This window comes from Mchenga conophoros, linkage group LG23, assembly GCF_057382185.1.
Source record: "Mchenga conophoros isolate Kocher_MC1m ecotype Shallow Benthic linkage group LG23, M_conophoros_male_GT1.1, whole genome shotgun sequence".
NCBI lineage: Eukaryota > Metazoa > Chordata > Actinopteri > Cichliformes > Cichlidae > Mchenga > Mchenga conophoros.
The window spans coordinates 51,747,735-51,771,783 of record NC_140547.1 but is presented as its reverse complement, the minus strand read 5'-3'; the positions used below and the strand labels follow the sequence as shown (position 1 = coordinate 51,771,783).

Here is a 24,049-nt window from a genome sequence, read left to right as displayed (position 1 = left end):
CTGTCCTTGTTATAGTTTCTGCATCAGAGTGCCTTCAGTCCTCACTTTTCAATTATCTTTTCATTTCTTCCTGTTTCACACTGCGGGTTTCTCGTCTCGTGTTTCGGTTTTGCTTCCTGGTTTTTGTTTCCCTGCTGTGGGATCATCTGCTCTGCCGTCAAGTACATTTTACCTTTACTCGTGTTACCTTCGTCTAATATGTAAGTTTGTCTGATCATGTGAAACATTTAGGTTTAACAAATATACAAAAATAGGAGATCAGAAAAGCAGCAAACACTTTTTCACACCACTGCATATCGCTGGGCTCAGTCTGCACCTGGGTCCTCTCATTCTTCAATGACAGAAAATTTATAAGGGTCTCAGCAAATGTGTTGTTTACTATAATATCAAACTACTTATTAATAGTTTGACATTATATTTATAAAATCTCCAGACCAGAGATGTCAAACTCATCTTACATCATACACAGCCTACTTTCCACTTTAGTGGGCCAGACCAGCAAAACTCCCTTTCCTGCAGTGTAAAGATGTTTAACTACACATTTAATCTAATTTAATATCAGAAAAAGAATTGCAATTTTAACAGGAGGTCTTGGTTTTTCTACATGATAAAGAAATGCTGCTGTAGTTAATGAAAACAATCTATCAGTACACATAAATAGATGTGTAAACTTACAGAAAAGGTTCTGGTAGCGTACTAACCAGGCGCTCCTGCAATTACAATTACAGAAGAGTAATTCATGTTTAATAAATCAGAATAAAAAATATTACTATTATAGAAACCTCGGTTTTATTGTTTTTCTGTAACGTTGGTATAGTATGAATGGTTATGGAGGAGATCTTTATCAGCAGGAGAAGCTGTAAAAACACTGAACATACAGGTAAAAGTCCAAAATGTGTGCCCTTGTTTACATTTTCCAAAGATGACCAGTGGGCTGGATTTAAGTCTTTGCCAGGATAATTCTGATTCTGGCCCTCGGGCCTTATGTTTGACACCCTTGATTTAGACACATTTAAAGCCCGGTGCATATGTTAGACGAATATATCAGCAGGTCTCCAGCTGATTAAGATAAAAGTGAGTCTTTAGCAGATTAGCTGGAGCCCAGCAGTCCCTGTTCCCTCCTTCCCCTCCCGGTTCTCCTCTGTCTTTCTGATTCATATGTACATGATATTCCAGTCTACATAACCACTGGAATATCCATTGGAACATGGCTTAGCAAGGCACCTTCCCTCGACTCTGGCTTTACAAATGTCAGTTCAGTTCAACCTTCCACTTAATTTGATTTGAGTCTCTTTTCCACCCGCATACTGTTTGCAGACATTTAAAACCCCATTCTGATTGACTGGGGAATCAAGCACCGCGTGTTCTGTTTAATCAAGCCTCAAATACAAAGCTCGTTTCCCCTGGATGGATCTAGAGGCAGCAGATGTTTCTCGTGCCACCTTTTTAAAAGGATTCACTACTTGCAATGATTTGTCTCATAAAACAGAAACCAGAATGTTGTAGTTTTGTGGATTTTTATGTAATAATGATTTTTTTCTTATTATTTTCACCACGTGTCTCTCCCCTGTGTGTTTCTGTATTACGGACCCATCTCCCCTCTTGAGCTTGCATACCAGTACATAGATAAATACTGGTGAGGGAAGTAGCAAATATTACGGGGGAGGGGTGCCAGATGGAAAAAACTACAATTTGATGTCCAGAGCGAGCATTACAATGAGCTATGAAATGTACATCTGACACAAGGACATTTCAACAAACCTGCAATTAGATTGTGTTAGAGAAGATTTACACCCAGCTGTGATATTCTGCAGGCACTCACTGTTTGCAGTAATACAATTCAAATAAACAGCGTACTCGATAAACATCAGTGTGTTAGTAAGCTGACATTAGCAGTTGTACCAAAGTGGTCGTGTCTAATTAGCTTTAAGGTTGCCAGCAATTTCTTGAGACCAACAAGAGATGGTGGTCTTTGACTTGCAACATGGTGATAATTCTCTATTTTAAATCCTCCTCTGAGTCATGCCAACGGGATTTAAGTTAGCCATTTATATTTTTTTCCAGGGCTAACAAATAGAGCCAATAAGGAAGAACTAATAATTGCAATGGCAAAAACCTGTCAGTCCCCATAGACTCCCATGTTAAAATTTCCAGAGCTCCAGCAGAAAAAAAATAAATAAATCAGATTTTGCAGGCATTATGGACACGTGACACTGTCAGGCCAAGTGAATATGCCTAGACACACAATCCTGACCATCTGTGTGTCTAGGGCTAGTCCTGACCATCAAGCAATCACCGGTTGCTAGGGGAGAATTTATATTTTATGGCCAGTTGACAAGTGGTGTCTGGAGGTTGTTGGCAATAAATCTGAAGACAAGTGCTAAAGCCACTATGCAAAAAATGTGTGAGATGTTGTTTGCTGTTGCTGTGTGAAATTGGCCACAAAGAAGTATACAGTACTGCACCAAAAGCCTTCTTGCAATTACTTTGGTCACTAATAGGTCGCCAGAAATTCGAATTGTCTGCAAAGCACCTGCCAGGTACTCTCCGAGCACTAGTAGAATTGCAAAAAGTAAGACAAATGGGAAATGGAGACTATTTGCATTCAACTAAAAGTTACACCTCATGTGGGCTCCAGCACTGAGGCAGAATATTTATTTTGAAAGCAAATGATTACTGTTTCCAGTTTTCATTAAACCTTTTTGAGTTTCACTACTGTTCGGCTAGTAGTTAGTGAGGCTTTGCATACAAGTAACAAGGTTTGTGGTGCAGCACCCTGAATGGAAGAGTCGCGTCATCTCCATTCACTCCAATGGACCATTTTTTACAACAACAGTGGACCGTGGAGCCTCACAATAGTGCCAGAGGTTAGCAACATACGCTGGCCGTACCGTCAAAATATAGCTGCACAGAAGATTGGGATATACTTTTTAAAGGTAAGATGTTTAAAAGTAAAATTCCATGCTGTCAGTACACTCTGATAAAATTAACTTGTGCCATACAATGCATGCCTAATATATTGGTAGGTCTACCAAAACATTAGGAGATTTAGATGCTGTAAAAATCGACGACCTGTCACTTGATTTAAATTTGCTGCGAAGCACAGCTGGAACTATTTGAAGTCTCCTTGTATCACATGACAATTCTAACCATAACCTCTCTGACACAGCTTACTCAATGGCTCTACCTCTGTTACCAGTTTTACCTAGTGATTGCTAGCAATCTTGAAGAACCACTTGGCAACCAGTTAGAAAATTCTATGTTTCTGACGACTTGACAGATGACTGATCAATAAGTTCATTATGTCATGAGAGACAACTACAAGGTTGAGACAATTTTGACAAACAGCTACATGCAGCTACATGCTAGCTGTGTGCTAGGCTACAGCTAATTTGAATAACAAAACTGAACCACAATGCTGTTGGAACATTTTTAAAAGGAACTATCTGAGAAATAATTTGCTGTACTAACACCCCATCCAAGAAGTTTGTTCTTGAGTTTTGGTGAGTGAATTTGTTGCACTTATTTTAGTGAATATATGTATCTGTGTGTTGGACCTGTAAAGTCTACGATTCACCTTACTTACCAAATTTGCTAGCCTTAGTTGATAACCTAGCAAACCACAATCTCGCTCAAAAATGTTTTCTTCTGTATGGAAAAATGTGCATCTTTTAGCGATTTTTTATTATTAATGCTGAAAGACACCAGTCGCTTAAGGTTAGGAAAATTCAGAATACTTTAAGAATATAATGGAATTGTACCAATTTAGAAAGTCCAAGCAGAACACCAAAAACTGTTTGTCCAAAATGCACGTAAAAGGCTTTCAGAGGAAATGTTTATTCTAAAGTTCTAAGAGGTAACGTAAGAGGTTCACCTATAGTTTCATTTACATAAGCAGAACATATTTGTACATGCACAAAAACTAAGATTTCTATAAAAAACACAGAGTCATTGTCTTTATATTAGTAGTGCCTTACTTCTGTGTCATTCTAAACTGCATAAAATACTAAAAAGCGGATGTATTTCTGGGTGAAAAGTTACCTTCTTCATCTTTGTGAGCTCAATTTGTAATATTTAACATAAGTCAATTTAAATACCAGTGGAAAAATCTGTGAAAAGTTATCAAATGAGGACAGTTTTCTCTTTTAAAAAAAAGAAAAAAAGTCCTGCAAAATGTCTATTACAGACTAGGTCCTTTGTTTTCAAGATGGTTAAAATTCCTTCCAGAACTTAATCTGCAGAATAGCAAAACTGAGCACTTTATTCACTTTTATACTTCTTTATTCTTATTTGGTTCCAGTCTTCATCTTTCTAGTTACCTTTGCTAATATGGATATGCCTAACAATGGTAACCTTTAAGAAACTGACACTTCAAAACCTCGAAGTAATAGTGGTAGAACATTAGGGGACTTTTATTTTATAAAACACTGATAAATAAGTGTCCACGTGAAATGGTAAACGGCCTGTATTTATATAGCGCTTTACTCGTCCCTAAGGACCCCAAAGCACTTTACACATCCAGTCATCCACACATTCACACACTGGTGATGGCAGCTACATTGTAGCCACAGCCACCCTGGGGCGCACTGACAGAGGCGAGGCTGCCGGACACTGGCGCCACCTGGCCCTCTGACCACCACCAGTAGGCAACGGGTGAAGTGTCTTGCCTGAGGACTGTCCAAGCCGGAGCTCGAACCGGCAACCTTCCAATTGCAAGGCAAACTCCCAACTCTTGAGCCACGATCGCCCTCTAGTAGATGTGGGGGGGTTTTCTGCTGTAGAGCCATATTTCTTATTTCTCTTTCAGCTTTCTGTAGAATATATTGATAAATATTTAGATAAACCAGTATCATTTCAGACTGTGGCTTCCTCTGATGCCTGTGTCCTTGGCCTCCACCTGTCTCTGAGTTTCTGGAGAAGTTTTAACGCAGGTTCTGTGTATTGCCTGTTGGCCAAGCCCAGCACAATCGGCACTACAGCCATGCTTCCGATACCAGTGCAGGACAGCACAATGTGAGTGGTAGAACTCCGCTTGGGGTCGCTGACCACCAGTGCTATGGAGACATGCATGTAAATGAGGTAGGGAACCCAGCAGGCGAGAAAAGTCAGCGACACTGCTACCACGCAGCGCGTGTACCGCAGGTTCAGCTTCTGCTCCTGGTCAGAGGCCTGACTTCCTCGCTCCACCGAACGATGGAGGCGGCATATGTCCTTCAGCTGGCCTCGGGTGATCCACAAAACATGGCCGGTCATGGCGGCGATGGCCAGAATAGCAGGTAAAACAAGTCCATACACCTCCAGGAAGATAAATGCATTGGGGAACACCCTCCTGTACGAGCAACAGCTGGTTGTATTTGCTAAGCAGTTTGAAAATGCCGTTAAATTTTGGGTACTTTCGCAGCAACTGTTAAAATCTGACCCTGTCCAGTTATTCCAGCCAAAGGCAGGTAGAGATGCATACAAAAGTGCCGGAGTCCACACCACAAGCAGCGTTAAGGGAAAACTGCGATGCATCCACAGGTTACTGTAATGCAAGGGGTCAATAATGCATATGTAGCGCTCATAGTGAACCATTACCAGGTTGAAGAGGAACGCCAAGAAGAGGAAATTTGGGAACACGTGAGCCACCAGACAGGAGCTAAAACTTAAATGCCTGTTTAGACCCATCAGCGGTATGAACGGCAGTGCCACGCCCGTACACAAGTCGGCTACTAACAGGCTGAGGAAGAAGTAGTTGGGCGTGTTGTGGAGTTGGCGGTTCCAGGAGATGCCCAAGATGATGACGAGGTTGGCCAGGATGATGGAGGTCGACAGGGGAATGGTGATGATGTAGATGAGTTGCTCTTCAGAGAGCAGAACATAGGAGTCGTCAGAGTCCATCGTTAGTCTTTATAAACAGATATCTGCATATGAATATGCAGACTCTGTCAGCAGGGGAAAAGATTTTCGGTATAAGCTGCTCGTAGTTTGAATATCACTGACCAGTCTTGTGTAAGCAGGACTGGATTGCTTTCAATTAAACAGTCCACTAGGAGACCAATGTCAAAACCACCTCTTATCATATATCAGCAAGTTAGCATTTTAAGCTTAATTCACACTGAGAGTTTGCCCCATGAGGTTTACTCAAACTAGCTAACGGTTCCCAGATTGACCGATTGTAGGTGACTTCCTTCAACTTCCTCTCATCTGCAGCCACCCTGTCAAGGTACCCTATAAGGAATGAGAAACAATGATAGTATAAGCAGAGGAGACCACAAAAACTGAAAAAAAAAGGTTAGACGTGAGAGTTACATGTCTGATGTAAGTTAAGTCTGATGTCTGGAGTACATGCGTCTGTTATTTGTGGAGAAGCATAAGGAGGCTTGAAAAGGGAAAGAAATGCAGGTGAATAAAGATCAATTATTAACAATTTGGTTCCTTTTCTGGTTTCAGAACAGGAAGAGAATGATGCCTGAGCACTGAGTAGATAAGGATTAACTGTAAAAAAGTGTAAGACCTACTAGAAACAACATAAAATAAGTTCAAAAGCAAAACTAACCAGAATTTGACCTATGATAACAATAAACAACAGCCATGCCTTGTTAGTCTTGCACAACAGTGTATTGTAAGAAAAATGATTTAAAAGTTTCCCATTTGTTTTACAGGGACACAATTTTAGTGCCTTAAAGCAAGACTATGTGTCTTAAACTTTTGAAGTAAGACCTAAAAGTTATTTCAAGCTTTTAACCAGGTCATTTGAGCCTACGTGGTCACCACAAACCTCCAGAGGCAACTCGGGCCTACTGCAAATAATGAGGTAAAATTGAAATTGATTTATTCCCTCTATGGAGGGCCGATGAGGAATTTGGTCTTAAGGACCAAGGAAAAGTCGGAACGCCTCCAGAGCTAAAACAGACTGAATGAAAATCTAAGCACATTTCAATCAGATGAAGTTGACAAGAAAGTGACAAAGTGGAAAAGGAAATTAGCGTGAGTACACGCTGTGCACATTCAGCGCGCTTGCTATTTATATTCAGATCTAGAGATCGCATTTTTCTCTCGTATGAGTGAGCAGCTGAGTTAGACGGGCAGTCCGACAAAAAAAACCTCACTCACAGCAAGTTAAATGAGCAAGAAAAACGGCGACAGCTGTAGCCTGCAACGCTGGATACGAGGCACATGTCATTTAATAATTCATCAGCTGGGACTCTGCAGTTACAACAGCTTTTGTGTGTATTATAATTCACAGAGTGATGCATATCCTGTCACAGTTAGTTTATAGTCAGGGGGAAATGTGCAGATTCTCACAGTGACCTACAATAAACCACGCCTATGTGCTGCACGCATGTTTTATATCACCTGGTTTAAATCCTTTGAAAATAAAAGTTTTATAGCCGTTCAAAACAGGAGCATTTTCTATAACCGTCCAACACTTTTTACACTGTGGTGCACTTTATGTCTGACACGTGGATGTTTCCAGCATTCACATACATGTAAAAAACTCGGTGATGGGACTTTAATGGTATCAAAGTCCTGTTACAGTCTTAGCAAACAGTCTTTAAAAGCTCTTAAAAGGCGAATACACAAAAACACATTGATTTTTTTTAACAACATCGCCTTAATGTGTTGCTTTCTGAGAAGCTTTGAGGGCTTCTTGAAATTATTTTTCAAGTCATTTTCCAGAGCTTTAAAAAGTGCTCGGGAGCAAAGCCAGTCATGCACAAAATAAAACTGTGTTGTTTTAAACTGTAGATTTTTAATGGAGAAAAATATTAGATCACATCACAGCAGCACTGTCAGCAAATAACATGTCAGTGCATAAAATATGTTTCTGAAACAACAAAAACAAAAGCATCAATAAAGCCTTTACCTTTTTGTGATGAATAGTCCAGTCACGTATGTTTGTGAGGAGAATTTAAAAGTCCACTCTCTTCTTCTGGTAACTTATTATTTCTCCTTCGTATCATCCCCAGCAGCTATAAACACTAACGAGATCCACCATAAACTACTTTCTTTACCCTTTAAGATCTCTTCAGTGAACCTGACCCCAGCAGCCTTTGCAAAACCTAACCACAAACTAAAAAAGAGGCAGAGTGAGCAGCCAAGTGTGTGGCTTCCTCTCTGATACTTTAAAGGGGAAGTGCCCTCTAAAAGGAGGAGGCGGCAGTTATGCTAAAAGTGTCTTTTCCTGAGGCGGAGCTGCTGAGGATGAGGCCCCAGAGCCCACTAACCGTTGACCAACTAATTCAATTTTTTGTTGGCCCTTACATTAATCAGCCCAGATATTTTGCTCCACTGTTCATGAATGAAAGAGGATAACACTGTTATCACTGCAACCTTAAAAAGATAAGAACATTCCAGGTTACTATCAGCCGGCATGGCATGTGAACCACCTCCATTTTTCCATTTCAGCTAAAGCAAATAAGGAAATTAAATCAGTTTCTTTTATATATCAATGTATAACTTTATACATCTCACTTTTATTTTTTGACATACACCTGGATTATCTCTTCGTGCTTTGTGATACTCTTTAATTAAATAACCTGCAGTTAGCAGAATAACAGAAATCTGTTTTTTAATATTATTATTATTTAATATTTATGTGCTTTAAAAAGACGCTCTATCTATATGATTGAGATCTGGTAATCGTGGAGGTCATTTGATTATACTGAAATCTTTTTCATGTTGAAGAAACCAGTTTGGGATCATCTGAGCTTTGAGACATGGCACGTTATCCAGTGGAAGTCATTAAGACTGTGGTCATCAGTATTACTCAGGTGGGCTGTGGCACAGTTGATACTAATGGGTCACAAGCATGCAGGGAATATATCACTGCACCATTACATCTGCAGTTATCTGGATGGAGTCATACTTAGAAGATGTTTTTACCAAATCTGAATGTCACAGCAAAACCTCATCAGCCCATGGATCGTTTTTTTGGTCCTCTGTCGACCAATTTTGACGAGCCTGCGTATAATTGTATAATTGTATAATTGTATCATCAGATTCTTGCATTTACCTGACAGGAGTGGTAAGTAGTGTGGTCCACTGTTTGCTGTTGTAGCCCATCTGTTTCAAGATTTGAAATGTGGTCCATTCAAAGATGCTCTTCTACAAACGTTGCTTGTAGCAAGTGGTTAGAGTTACCTTCTTTTCGGCTCAAAGCAGTCACACCATTATCCTTTGACTTCTGACGTCTGCAACACATTTTCCCCACGAGAACTGTTGCTATTCTATAGTTTCTCTTTTCAGGCTAGAGATGATTGTGTGTTGAAATCCCAGTATATCAGCAGTTTGTAAAATATTCAGAACAGCCCATGTGGCACCAACAACCCATGTCACATTTAAGCTATCTAAATCACCTTTCTTCCTGACACTAAGTTTAAACTTTTGCAGGTGGTCTTGATTATGTCTACATGTTTAAATGTATCGATTTGCTGCCATGTGATTGGCTGATTAAGGATGTGTATTAAGGAGCAGCAGAACTAATGTACCTAACAAAGTGGCCAGTGGTGAAAATCATATTCACCTTGTAAATAAAAACATATAGTTTCAGCCAGTCCTAACAGCCAGATGCACTGACCAACAGGAGAATTGTGTTAACTTTAATGGTATGAAATAGCTATATTCCTACTGTTTTCAGTATAACGAACCATACGTTGAAGTTATTTTTATTTGATATAAGTTTTTTTTATTGCTGCTCAAAAACAAGAGACAAGTGTTCTTTACATTTCTGTTTCCTTTCTTTTGTAAAGCGACATAAACAGATCATTTTGTCACGTTTCTGTCATGGTACCTAGCAGTGCCGTCAGTTCTTGTAAGCAGGTCAAAGGTAAAATAAGATGATGTGACCTATATGTACAATAGTGTATACAGCAGAATTCATAACAGCTGTCACACATGTACAATATTTAAACACAGTGGTGGATGGAAGGCCAGAAGTGACCTGCTTTATTAGCCAAACACAGAGTCCTCCTTCCCTTCTACTTTTGTGCAGACCTACGGTTGTATTGATGGACGAGCTCCAATCAGATAATGGGTTTTAAACATAAACGTTCCTGAGGCTGGGACATCTGGAGAGACACTACACAGAGAGGACAAGACAGCACAACATCTTCACATAACAAATGAGAAGATGGTGCATCCTGGATTTCTCGGAAAACCAGATCCTACTCAACATTAAATCAATGATCTACTGGTTTATTATTATATACAATGGAGGAATGTAATGTGGTCGGGATAATAGTGCCCAGCTGGCTTCTGTGGAACTTCTCTGTTTGTTTTGTCACTTTTTTTTCACATCTTCCACTTTCTATCATTTTTTTTCACTTAACATTTATTTAGAATTCTTTTAACAACATACAAAAAAGGGATGTTATTGACATTTTAAAAGCTCTGCTTCTTATGGAGTCAGTTTTTTGTAAGAGTTCTATTACAAACCCAAAATGCAATTACTATACATTTTTGGATTACCATAAATTATATTACATAAATATGTCTAATTCTCTGAACCACACAAACAAACAAACAAAATTGTAAATCGTGATATAATAACAATGTGCAGCGACACTTTAGCTAGCTGAGTGACGGTCAGGCTAAACCATTCAATACTTTCATGTTTAAAATACTTTTAACTCAATTTTAATTCTTCACTATAGAAACTCACTTTGTTACACCATGAAACACCTACATATTAATGATACTGTTAAAATAAAAGTAACAAAGCTAACTACTCTACCTTAGCTAAAAGCTAGCCTTGCTTGGTAAGTATGTGAACTGTCATAGAATACCAAGAATTTGCATATTTTAATATGCGTAATTTATCAATGACCTATACGTATATAATTTACATAAATACTTTAGAAATCTGTTAAAACCTTAAAACTAAAACATGCATCGTTACTTATAAGTCAAATAACAACGTGAATATTTATTTTAATACCCAAATTTGAGCAGGTTTAATCATGCATAACGTTCACAACTAAAATTATTCTTCCTGTTCACCAATCTAATAAATAACTGTAATTTGGCATCTTAATCAAAGATAATAATTTTCTTTATAATTTTTTCCTCTTTTTTATGAAACGGTAAATTTGAAAATTCATGGATAGCAACAAGAATGATATCTTGTAACATTTAAATTAAAATGCTTGCGTATACTGGTGAATTACAAAAAGATAAAATGATTTTGTTCATTACCAATATTGGGGTTTTTTTTTCTTTTCTTTTTTTTTTTCTCTTTTTTGTGTCCCGTTTGGATCTTTAGCATCAGAATTGTTGTCTTAAGGCCAAGAAAGATGCCAAGCGGATTTATTTTACCAAGTGGATCATCAGGGCCTTGCCATATTGGTCCATTTGATTGACCTTTATTATAATTATGAATTTATTTTATTTTCAGTTGCTACAAACGGGACAGACATGACTGTGGGATAGGACAGGGGGAAAGAATGAAAGAAAGAGAGGGAGAGAAAGAAAACCAAAGGGGAGAAGAGACGGTGAGAAGGGGGGAAGAAAGAAAAACAAACAAAAAAAAAAAAACACCTGGATCACCTGTATGGAGAAAAAAAACAGAAGAGAAAGCAAACAACATAATAAAAACAGCACCATCACAATAAACTAGCTAGCAGTAGATATCAGTAGATACTAAATAATAAACGATATTGTGCAGCACGCATTACCAATATTGTTAATTTAGGGGAGCTGTAACAAAAACATTGGGTGGAGCTCTAATAACTTTTATTTTAATGCTACATGTAGATCTAAAAAAACGATGTAGCTTTAGATTTCTTTCACATCCCTTACCCTCATAATTGAGAACTACAAAGTTTTATATGCCAACTTTTAACCTTTCTTAGTAAAAAGAAGAAACAATCATTGAGGTTATGTAGCTCCTGTATAAACTGATTCCTGAAGCTTCTTCTGGCCCTGATTGTTTCTGTGGTTACTGCTCTCTGCCTTTGTGAGGTGGTATTGTTAATGGATTTGTCACTTGCCTCCTGTTCCTCCACTTATGTTTACCTTGGCATTAGCACCTGCCTTTCTCTGCTCGGCCGATTTGTTCGGCATCTGTTGTCAGCACAGCACTTCTCACAGAATACCAGCTGCAATTTAATATATCAAACTGTGGCCCCATCAAGGTCTAAAGGTGGAAATCCATCCAGCCTTTGTATTTGGCCTCCTGCACCTGTAAGGCCAAATACACTGTTGTGACAAATGATCTGCTGGTCAGTTTGTACTGCATACTTTATAACCTGAATATAAAAGAGAATGAAAGCACTTTTCCATTGGTTTAAATCCCAATATCATATCTGCCAAAACAATGTACCACAATGCACAAACGTTCATGCGTGCAACTGTTTGACTGCCTGTCAGGGTGAGTTATTCATGTACAACCACAGATACAGACAACACTGCAGGACTGAGGTACAAGGAAGAACCACTTGTGCACAGGATACTGGCTGACGCTTGTTTTCGTCATCCTAAAGAAAGGCTGAGAGAGGAGAGGAGGAGCAGAGGGCAGGAACAACAGAACAACTGAATGTGAAGAACTGAAGAAAACCAGTGTGATTCAGTAAGATATTAACGTCTGGGTAACCAGTCGGTCTTCTCAGTGCTCACTCCTGAATCTTTTTCTCATGAATACGTGATTGCACAGAGTCCTTTAGCCCTACTTTCTAACTGCAACAATGCAGTACAACCTCACGACCTTTGTGTGTAACAGACCTCTGTCACACACTAATGTAAACACATAAGGTCAAACTGGCTTTCTATTTTCAGAAGCAACAGAGAGGCCGGTCAGCTAATAATGTGTTTCCTGATTGTGAAAAATATGGTTCAGGCTACTAAAGTGCCTGAAAACCAGCCACTTGTTTCACTGTGAAATTTAATTATTACAGGAACTTTCACATAAACTAAACTGAGCTTTTCTTTGTTTTTTCATGCAACACTGCTGAGACTTCTCTTACCACTGCAACCCCTTTGGACCTTCGACATCTGTTCAAGTTTTTCCTTCAGCCCCTGGTGTTACATAATGTAACCACCATTATGTCTTTATGGTGGCCAGCAGCTGCTTGTCTGTCTTGACTGCAGCTTAAAGTCCCACTGGACCTTAGCCAGTTGTTGTCATCCAGCTGTGTCTTCCACCGCAAATAGCTGCCAAGATGATCCCAAACTGTCTCATAATACTGAGGTCCAAGCTCTGCGGAGGACCATCCTTGACTTACTGTGTTTTTATCTATTCAGATATGCTTTTAATGTACTGGCAGTGTGTTTGGGATCGTTGCAGTACCAAAACAAAATCAATCAATCAATCTTTATTTATAAAGCACTTTTCATACAGAAAAAATGTAGCACAAAGTGCTTTACATAGTTAAAAGCAGCCCACCCCACCCTCCAACTCACTCCCCACACTCTCAATACACATATATCCCCCCACCCCCACCCACACACACATACACACACACTTAAAGAGTAAAAATTGGGCTGGGCTCGCATGAGCCAAGTGAGGAAACATTATAACAGAGAGCCGTCTGCACCGGGAGCCGGTCACAGACCGCAGCCTCCAGGCTGGGCACACAGCAGGAGGGAGGCAAAGGAGCCCCCCAACCAGGCTGAGAGGACCCCAGAGACCCAGCAGCCACGGTCAATAACAGCCCCGGTGCAGAGAGCGCCCTCCGAGGAAACACTGGAGATATGACGCAATACGATATATACAGGGTAAAATGATAAAATAAATAAGAACAGGATACAATATAAATATAAATATAAATAGAGTAAGAAGATTAAAAAATGAATAAGAATAAAATCAAAAAATATTAGGTAAAGCCTAAATTAATAATAGAATAACAGGATAGAATAAATAAGCATAAAAAAGAAATAAACGCTAAGTAAAAGCTAAATTAAAAAGGTGGGTCTTGAGCCTGTTCTTAAAAACATGTACGTTCTCTGCGGCCCTGAGCTCCTCCGGCAGGCTGTTCCACAGACGAGGACCATACCACTGAAACGCTGCCTCTCCGTGAGTATGTGTCCTGACTTTAGGGACAATCAAAAGGCCAGTACCAGAGGACCTCAGCGTCCGCGAGGGTTCGTATGGTAAAAGCAGATCTGAGAGATAAGAAGGCCCAAGACCATTAAGACATTTAAAAACCAATAAAAGAACTTTAAAATCGATCCTGAAACACACGGGGAGCCAGTGCAGCGATTCTAAAACCGGTCTTCGTCAGCACACGAGCTGCCGAGTTTTGCAAGAGTTGTAAAGTTGAAATATTCTTCTTAGGAAGACCAGAGAGCAGGGCATTACAGTAATCAATGCGACTGGTAATAAAAGCATGCATCAGCATCTCCGTGTTGGCCCGAGAGAGAATAGGGCGGACTCTGGCTATATTTTTTAGATGATAAAATCCAATTTTGGTTACATGTTTAACATGTGGGATAAAACCAAGCTCAGAGTCAAAAATAACACCCAGGTTTTTCACTTGTAGCGAAGGACATAGTGAAAATGCCTCTAATTTAGACAAGAGTTTCTCTCTCTGAGCCTCAGGACCAACAATTAAAACTTCAGTCTTGTCCTGGTTAAGCTGTAAAAAGTTTTCTGCCATCCAAGATCTTATATCCAAGATACAGTTAAAAAGGGCATCCATTGGTCTGGTGTCATCAGGAGACACGGAGATGTACAGCTGCGTGTCATCAGCGTAACTGTGGAAGTTCACTCCATGCCTACTGATGACACTGCCGAGAGGCAACATATACAAATTAAAAAGTACAGGGCCTAGAACCGACCCTTGAGGCACACCACATGTCATTTTATGGATCTTAGAGGAGCATGTATCCATACTCACCATAAAAAAAAGATACCTTCCAGATGGTATCGTATGATTGATCAATATCTGACATTACTTTTCTTCATAATTTCATCAGTTTTCACAAGATCTCCAACACCACTGGCTGAAGTGCAGCCCCAAGCCATGACGGAGCCTCCACCGTGTCCTACACACAGCTATAGACACTCACTGTTGTCCTGCTCTCCTGACCTTTGTTCACCATTTGAACCAAAACTGTAAACTTTGGATTCACGACTCCACCACGGACACCTCAGTCTTTTCTTCCCGTTTCCCTTCATTAAGGATGGCTTCTTGACAGCCACCCTTCCACTGAGACCATTGCTGATGAGGCTTTGGTGAACAGCAGATGCATGAGCTGAAGGTCCTCATGCATCTTTCAGGTCTTTGCTGGATTCTTTTCCCATTTCTTGAGGTCATGACTTTCAGATACAGCGCTGTTCATCGAGACTTTTGCACAGTAGTAGATTAGTGTTCAATAGACATGGTTAATGTTAAAGTTGCGTTTATTTACAAAATGAATTGCGGACATTGCAGACAGAAGGCTTTAAGGCTCCTAGGTGACATTAAACTTCTTTATCCAATCTGTTTTTAAACCTCAAACAAATTAATTATTTTGGCTTTTCAAAGTCAAGTTTCCTGCTTTTATTTTAAATCTAAGCTGCATTTTGGGGAAATCTGCTTTCACTGGGCGCTGTGACTTGTTCAGACTGACTCACATCCTCCTCTTTTTAAAATCTGATTTCGAGATAAAACAGATGTAAGATGAAACTGAACCAACTAGAGACCACTTGAACTAAAAGAAGTTCCAGTAAGTTGCAGGCTTTCCCATCAAAATGACCTCATGCTTCATCATGCAGCTCGTCATCACTGATAAATGTAAGAAACTTGAACTAAGTTTGGAGCAAACACAAGAAACAAGTTCTAAGTGTTACCAAGAAGAAAGTATATTATTTATTTTTTGTATTTACAGTTCAGTTTACATTAAAGAAAAAAAAAATCTGTGTTTGAGAGCTGAGACCACACACATCATCCTCTTTTCTGTATCGTTTGATCTCTAAATTCATTTGGAGGACAGAACATAACAGCGGATGTCAGAGGCAGGACACTATGATGCATCAACGCTTTGACTTTCTTATCACTGACAAGTGTTCTGGGACAAAAATAGTGAGAAACATTGTGTTTTAAAGAATCTCAGAGTTACTTGAAGAGGCTTAAACATCTGCCCATGAAGCAAACATCAAGTGCTATGAGGACAAAAGAACAAAAAAGTAACAATAATCTTTTGGTTGCTACGGTCCTACAACAAAAACCAGATTAGAATCATTCAGGAGCACACGAGAGCATTTTAACATCCTGAGGATAAAAGTGAACGGGAACAAAGTCTCATCTCCTAAAATATTCTCTCTTCTCTTTGATTTGTCTTTTGTCTCGGCTTTTACCGATCGGGTCTTTGGAGGCAGAAGACTTTCACCTGGTTGTCTCCTGAAGCGGTTACAGCAAGAGTGGCTTCCCTGCGGAGACACGAGGACAGCCAGGATGTGATTAAGAGACAGTGGAAACAAAGAGTAAATATTTACTTGAACCCTGCGCACAGTTGGCTGAGTTCACATGGATTTTTATTATAAATAGTTCAGTGATTTAACAAAGTTTTGTGTTGCAACGTCAGCCATTTGTTCATCGAGTTATTCGTCACCACGGGAACGACTGCTGTCCCTGGACAGCAGTCGTTCAAGCAGCTCAAACTCACACTCATGTGTAATCCTGGAGCTGATCTCAGTGCTTTTAACTGCAAAACCTCATACTGGGGGAGACTTGTGATGTAATTTGATATGCATCTTCAAGTAGCTTTACAAACCACCTCATCTGCTCCTCCTGCTGAGTACAATCTGCCATCAATGACGTCAGCTGTGCGCTGTGGGGTCTTACTGCTGCTCTTTTCACCTCTGGATTTCCACAGGGAGAGCCAGAGTGGAGAGCAGCATCAAAAACATCAGCATGCAGTGGGAGGGTGGGAAATTCCCAGCGCTGTGTTTTACAGATGATGTGGTGTGCTTTGGATCATGAGCTGTTCCACACCTTCTCCATACTGCCATCATTCTGGTAGAGCTTTTCTTGGTTTTCCCAAACTGTGCTGGCCTTTATAGGGGAGTCAAATCTAGGCCTTCTATTCTTGCATCATGAGCTGTTGCACCTTGCAGTGTATTTACTTTCATGCAGTCTTCTCTCTTTACAGTAGACTTGGATACGCCTGCCTCCTGGAGAGTTGTTCACTTGGTGGGCTGTTGTGAAGAGGTTTCTTTCCACCATGGAAATGATTCTGTGATCACCCATTACTGTTGGACATCCAGGTCTTTGCCGAGTTGCTGAGTTACAGGGTTTACGAGCACGAACGGTTAAGGTCATGCCAAAGCATCTGATTTAAGTCCAGACTTCGATTCCACTCCAAAACCTTCATTCTGGCTTTTTCGTTGAGCCATTCAGATGCAGACGAGCTGCTGTGCTTCACATTGTTCTGCTGCGTAACATGAGTGCAACAACGATCCTTCAGTAAACTTGAGCTTCAGAGCATGACCTACTGGCCCAGTTCATCCTTCAGGATTTTCTGGTAGAGAGCAGAATTCATGGTTGCATCAATTACGGCAAGTCGTCCTAAACCAGTGAAGCAGCCATTTTTATCCAGTCTTCTTCTTGTTGTTTAATCATGAACTGACCTCAATCGTGACAAGTGAGGCCTGCAGTTCTTTAGATGTTGTTCTGGGCTCTTCTGTGACCTCGTGGTTGAGTCGTTGATGTGCTCTTGGAGTAGCTTTGGCAGGTCGGCCTTTCCTGGGAAGGTTCACTGCTGTTCCAGGCTTTCTCCATTTGTTGTGTTTCAGTGGAGCCTCAAAGCCTTAGAAATGTAAGACCCTTTCCAGACTGAGAGGTAAATTACTTTGTTTCTCAGCTGTTTCTCTGGATTGTAGCTTTTCTTTGAGATATTTTAGCCTACTGCACTTTGTCAGAGTTATTTTTGACTCATAAACAACATTTTTAATGATCTGAAACATGCAAGTGTGACAAATATGCAAAAAAGAGAAAAGAATAAAACTAAATCAGGAAGGAGAAAGACTTTCTCACAGCCAGAAATTGTGTTCTGCATTCACAAAATTAGAATAACTAGCTTTGCTGGTGCCTCCCAGTGAAAGACTACTTCTGCACATCCCTAATTTCTAATGCACTTAAGTGCCCTTGAGCAGGGCACACAGTCCTGGCAGTGTGCTGTGGAATCATACCTGTTCATGGTGAAGTCCAGGATCTCTGCGGTGTGGCCCTTGTACTCAGCCACCATGTTGCCTGAACGAGCGTCCCATAAGCGCAGCGCGCCGTCTAAACTGCAGGTGGACACCACAGAAGAAGACTGTTCCCACTGCAGGTGAACGATGCCAGCCTGGAGGAACACAAAGCGCGATGAAAAACAGGCAAAGGCGACACCAACACCAGTTTTAAAGCAACATAAAGAGTAAATGCTTATTACAGGCTGGAGGAAAGAGAGTTGATGTTTTTAGCTCCTTTTTCGGTAAACTGTCAAAGAACGACTTCCTTACTGAATGTTCTCTGTCACATTATCTGCACACAAGCAACATCCCTTCAAACAAACCTCCCTAACCCTGGGAGGGTTTCTGATATGACTGCAAAGCCTCCCCACAATACACAGAGCATAGACCAGTATGAACACAGGCGGGACCAGACTAAACGTGCACAAACTGTGCCGCTGTCTGCCGCTTCTCACCTCGTGACGGCATCTGTGCCTCAGGGCTTGCGTGGAGAGATCATATATGGCCAGAGTCCCGTCCAAGTACGCGACAGCGATGAGCGGCAGGCTGGAAAGGGCGACAAAGGTGAAACTGTTGAGGAGGAGCTGAGGCTCTGATATGCTTCTGTATTACTGCGAGTGTGCAGCCCACTCACATGTTGCAGAATCCCACAGATTCCACAGAGTTCGATTCCTCTTCATCTTTGGAGCCTTTTCCTTTGCCTCCCTCCACAGAGAACGCGCCGACCACCTTCACACAGACACGTAGGTCAGACACAGGAAGCACCTGCTTCACTACACTTCCTGCCTGCTTGGTATTGGTTGGCTGTGGCACCCACCTTTCCCGTGGTGATGTTGATGAGCTTTGCACAGCCGTCCACTGAACCTGTCAGCATCAGAGAGCCGTCCTTATTGCAAGCCAGGCAGGTTAGCGCCCCCTGGTGTCCATCCTGACCTGTTAGGAGACAAACAGCATAAACTACATGCATCTCAGTAAACGTCTTGAAGCACCGCTCACTTCTGTATATTCTGCTAGAAGAAAAACGAAACCGGTAAAAACAATCTGTTCTGTGTCAACATGATGCCGCTCTGCTTCAATACTGTTGATGTCCAGGCTCTGGGGAGGCCAATCCATGACTGATAGTATTCCACTATGTTTTTCTACACAGGTATGGTTTTACTGCACTGCCATGTTTGGATCACTGCCGTGCTGGAAAATGAAGTTCTTGGCAAAAAGAGGCTTTCAAGATAGAAAAGCAAATGCAGCCCAAACCATGAGACGGCCTCTACCGTGTCTTACAGACGGCTGCAGACACTCACTGTTGCATCTTTGGCCTGATGTCCTTTTGGATGCCTCACTCTGTAAGACCTGCCACTTCTCTCACGTTCACTTTCTTGACTTCCACATGCTGCTTGTCTGCTGTAGAGGATTGTTTTGGCCTGCCACTTCCATCCTCCACTTGGCAAGTTTTCTTAAATTTATAGGACACACTGCACACCATGCTGAGATGTACCAAACAGTCGCCTAATAGCTCTTTGGGAATTGCCTTGTTGGCGCAAAAACTACTATTTTATGTTTGTCTCCAGCTTTATCATCTTTGGCACAGATATAAAACAACTGATGCCTTTCTGTGAGACACTGCTAGTAACAAAGTGACTAAAGATAAAGGACGTGTAGAACTGGTTCATCCCTTGCGTGAGCTGTGTTTTTTTTTAATGTTTGAATCATTCGGTGATGAGGGGCTTGGAAAAATTCTTCTTGACAGGGACAAAGACTGGACTGAAAATGAGTGAGGAAAAAAATGTCCAAAGAAAAACTATTGCTCAAGACAAATGACAAGAAAGTGTGGCTGCTTGAAAGAAGACAAAAGACTTTCACACAGTACTGTTGTTTTAAACCAAGAATTATGATCAACATTTACTGCTGCTGCTCATCCTCGTTGTTTACAACTGTTTACACATGTTAAACAACTTTCTCCAAATACGAGCTACAAATTTATTTACAGAAGACCTTAGTTTTTCTGTTTCTTTTTATTGAGCCATAACTCAACAAATCTGTAATATGCTCTGCTACTTTTATTGCTTTTCATCTGTTTATATGTAACTTTAATGTGGGAAAGAGCACCGAGACTCCTTTCATCCAGAATCTACACTATTAAACTAAAGCCAGCTGCATCTCCCCCTGGAGTCATAACAGCACATGACATGCACAATAACTAGGGATGGGTACCGATTCTGACATAAACGATAGTAACCAGACCGAAAAGCAGCGCACATTTCGGTGCTTTTTTTTCCTGAGATGTCATACACTTTGGATTCTAGCCAATCGTTTTACCTTTGCGAGCGTAGTAGGTGGGCCCAGGTACGTACGTTCTGTTAGAGCAGAGCTACAGATTAAAAAAGCGGTCAAAGTCTGGCTGTACTTCACAGCAAAAGATGCAAACTCAGCAGCAACAAGTGCTTTAAGCTGATACTGTGATACTGTCAAAGGAGGTAACTCCTCGAATCCGATGAAACACCTGGCGACGCATAGCGTTGTTTTAAAAGCCGAGAAATGCGCCGTATTTGACAGCTTGCTGCGAGACCTCACACCGAGCACATCTACTGCGGGTTGCCTGTTATTGGACCCGGAGTTAGCAACATCCCCCAAGAACCCGAAGAGGAGAGTCCTGGCCCCTAGCCCTGCCAGTGTAGCAGAAATGATGAGGATGATGATGCAGCAGCAGCCGTTCTTCTCTGCGTGAGTAGTTTAATGTTGTTCGTGTGTAATTTACGTTGAGTAGGCTAACCACGTTATTACATTAATGCATGTAAGGTGAACTAGCAAACATCATCATAGCTACATGTGGCTGTCTTCTTGTTTGATGGCAGATACTCCCTTCACCCTGGCCAAAAAGGCTAAAATGACCAAAGAAAAAGTGGAAAACAGCTGAACATGAGAGGTTTTTGGACAAAGTTTGTGTTCTCCATTCTTTAAGCACCGGTTTGGTACTGTATCAGATAAAACCTAAACGATACCCATCCCTAACAATAACACACCTTCTTTCATAAACACACCTCCGTCATCTGGCCATCAATTTCCTATAATCAAGATATAACTTAATATGTTTTCTGATTTATTAAACTCACAAATCACCTTAATAATAAAAAGAAAGCATGTGTGAGACCCACCTTTAATGACGTGGATAGCATTTCCCTGCTTCAAGTCCCACACGCGTACTGTTCCATCCTCATAACCCACCACAGCTCGTTTACCTGGAGGAGAAAATATATAAATTACAAGACTTTTGAGGACTGAGGGGCATTAAAGGTAAAACAGTGCACAAAATGACAGTTTCATCCATTTAAAACCACATCCATAAAATTATAGCATACAAAATAACGGCAAGAGCTGCTTTCACACAGAGTTTTCTAACTGTGGTTAAAAGTGGGCAGGTTTTTGGGGGTACTGTGTGGGGTGACTTTTTGTATCCCATCTCTCACCATCGGGGAGGACTTTGCCGCTGGTGGCCTGACAGGCCGAACTCTGGAAGGTTTTACAGTCTCCTGCGGGGATCTTCCACATCCACACGTTGCCATCATTCGTTCCCGCTAGCAGCACTGGAGCACAGGGATGCCACTCCAGCCACTGAGATAGAAAGCAACAGCTATTACACACACACGCACACACAGACACACACACGCACACACACTCTTACCTCCAGATCTCCCACTTCAAAGGACCAGATCTCCTCTTTAGTTTCTACTTTCCAGACTTTAATCAAGCCGCTCATGTCTCCGGATGCCACCAGGGAGGAGTCATGGCTGAACATGGCACACGTCACTGAGTCCTTGTGACCTGTGTAGGCACAGAGGGCAAAGAGCATGATGATTTTTTTTTCCTGTTTTGGCCATTGTCCTGCCCATCTGGGACATCACAGTGTGTCCACATCTTTATGTAAACAATCTGAAAATGCTTGCGTGGACACATTTCACACATGGTTGATGTCAACACAGCGCTCACGCTATGCAAATAAATGCACTAGTGCGTTTCTACTTTAGAAGAGCACACAAAGCCACATTGAGCCATTCTCACACATTCATACAGAGCTTCAGTCTGTGCCTTTGAGGATTTTCTTTCACTCACACTCTGATGGATGCACCAGCAGCAGCTTTGGGTTCAGTATCTTGACCAAGGCAGCTTGGACCAGAACCTGTTCACCCTTCTGAGCCACAGCCAGCCCCAAATTGATGCAACCCTTGTTGGCATCTGCAGATGCCTATTTCCCAGAGTAATTGGAAATGCTAATTACCCTGTTTTTTGTCATTTTCTTTTGTTTTTGCTTTATCTGAGAATACCAGGATTGTGTTTAAGTCTGGAAAAGCAGGAAGAGTTTTTGTAAAGACTCCCATGTTTGCTCCTCACCTGCGTCCACAAATGAAGCCAAACCACACTGTAACTAAACATTTTGTGATTTTAACCATGCTGTGCTGGTGCTTATGTTTTAATTGCCATGGTAGAAAGCTTTATGTGATCACCCCCAATCTACCCCCTGCATAAACAAACGCCTTTGTCTTTAGTTCCAGCTCACTACAGTGATTTCCCTAAATCATCCAACCCTCTGAGCTCTACACTCACCTGTGCACTCCAGCAGAACTTCCCCATCGCTCACCCTCCAAACATAGGCCTTATCATCCTCCCCTCCGCTCACAGCCAAGCTGTTGGTCGCTGGGTCCAAACTCACACAGAACACCGAGCCTGGACAGAAAAGAAAGAAAGAAAAAGGGTCAGACCTTTTTAAACCTTAAGCAGCCAGGAGCAATCAGAGAGCAGCAGCAGAGACACGAGGGAGGTTTTCACCGGTGTGTTTGTTGAAGGTGAGATCGCTGTCGTCCTGCTCTGCCTCAGCCTCCATCTCGTCCTCAGTCTCCCAGCCGTCATTGTCATCACCTGCGTTTCCAGCGTCATCGAAGTCGACGTCCTCCAAGTCATCAGCCAAATCATCTACGAGAGAAAAAGCACAGCACACGACGGTCACCTGATCTATATCTGCTCTTGTCCCGCCTGTCACGGGAGAGGAGACGGGACAGGTGCTGCCGAGACCCACCTGGGCCAGGCTCCGTGTCGTTCAGGTCGATGACTTCAATAATTTCCTCATCTCCGTGGAGCTCAATGGCACTTTCCTCGGAGTTGTCCATGCTGCTAGCAAAACAGCCGCAAAAAAGCTCGGTTCACGTGACTTTTGAACGGCCTCGCGCTCTGCGGCTCCCAGTAAGCTTCAAAATGACACTCTGACTCTCTAACGTCGGTTTAAGTGACGCGAGGACCTCAGAAAGAAGAAACTACCTGTCAGAAGGAAAACTGACTCCCATGTTTTCTTCACGTTGTCGAGATTAGAGAGACTGGCGCATACTTATGACGTAGGGGAGTCGCTCGCATAAAGCGTCATTCACGATGTAATCCGCAAGATGGCGCCATTGGCAAAGTTACACAACGTGGCGGGAAAATATTGGCTGACCGGCAGGATTAGCAAAATTAAAATTAATAATTTAATACAAGTAATTGTATAGTAAAGTCCCCGTGGGCATCTTGTCTGAGAACACTTATTTGTACAGTTATATTAAGTTAAGTTTAGTTTTTACTTAATTTTCTATGGATGAAATGATAAAATAAAATCATTTTAATGGTCATGGGGACACAACACACTGTATTAATAGAAGTTTTTTGGAAAATAAATGATTAAAACGTCTGTAGATCCAAAATTAGGTCAGTTAATTTCGTATCTCTACCTAGTTTACTGTTTTAAAATTCTCAGAAGGATTTTATTTAAAATATCTCTAGTGGTAGTCGCATCAGTGTAAGTAGTAGCTGTAATACAACGCAATCATTCTTAGGTCTTATAATAATTTGAACCACATTTGAAGGACTACTCATGATTCGTCAGTTTCAAAGAAAAAA

At 41.3% G+C, this 24,049-nt stretch overlaps 2 protein-coding genes across 2 annotated transcripts; both read right to left on the bottom strand.

Moving 5' to 3' along the window:
• Positions 1 to 4,769: 4,769 nt before the first annotated feature.
• LOC146548301 (G protein-coupled bile acid receptor 1-like) lies at positions 4,770 to 8,097 on the bottom strand. Its single transcript, XM_085265264.1, has 2 exons — positions 7,850 to 8,097; positions 4,770 to 6,210 (listed from the first exon to the last, which is right to left on the bottom strand). The coding sequence occupies exon 2, from the start codon at positions 5,878 to 5,880 to the stop codon at positions 4,855 to 4,857; it is 1,026 nt and encodes a 341-aa protein (XP_085121390.1). The 5' UTR covers positions 5,881 to 6,210; positions 7,850 to 8,097; the 3' UTR covers positions 4,770 to 4,854.
• A 7,650-nt stretch (positions 8,098 to 15,747) lies between these two features.
• aamp (angio-associated, migratory cell protein) lies at positions 15,748 to 23,517 on the bottom strand. Its single transcript, XM_085265455.1, has 11 exons — positions 23,199 to 23,517; positions 22,952 to 23,095; positions 22,730 to 22,849; positions 21,810 to 21,949; positions 21,595 to 21,739; positions 21,283 to 21,366; positions 18,951 to 19,066; positions 18,768 to 18,862; positions 18,589 to 18,679; positions 18,092 to 18,246; positions 15,748 to 16,330 (listed from the first exon to the last, which is right to left on the bottom strand). The coding sequence occupies exons 1-11, from the start codon at positions 23,287 to 23,289 to the stop codon at positions 16,255 to 16,257; spliced, it is 1,257 nt and encodes a 418-aa protein (XP_085121581.1). The 5' UTR covers positions 23,290 to 23,517; the 3' UTR covers positions 15,748 to 16,254.
• Between the last annotated feature and the right edge of the window lie 532 nt (positions 23,518 to 24,049).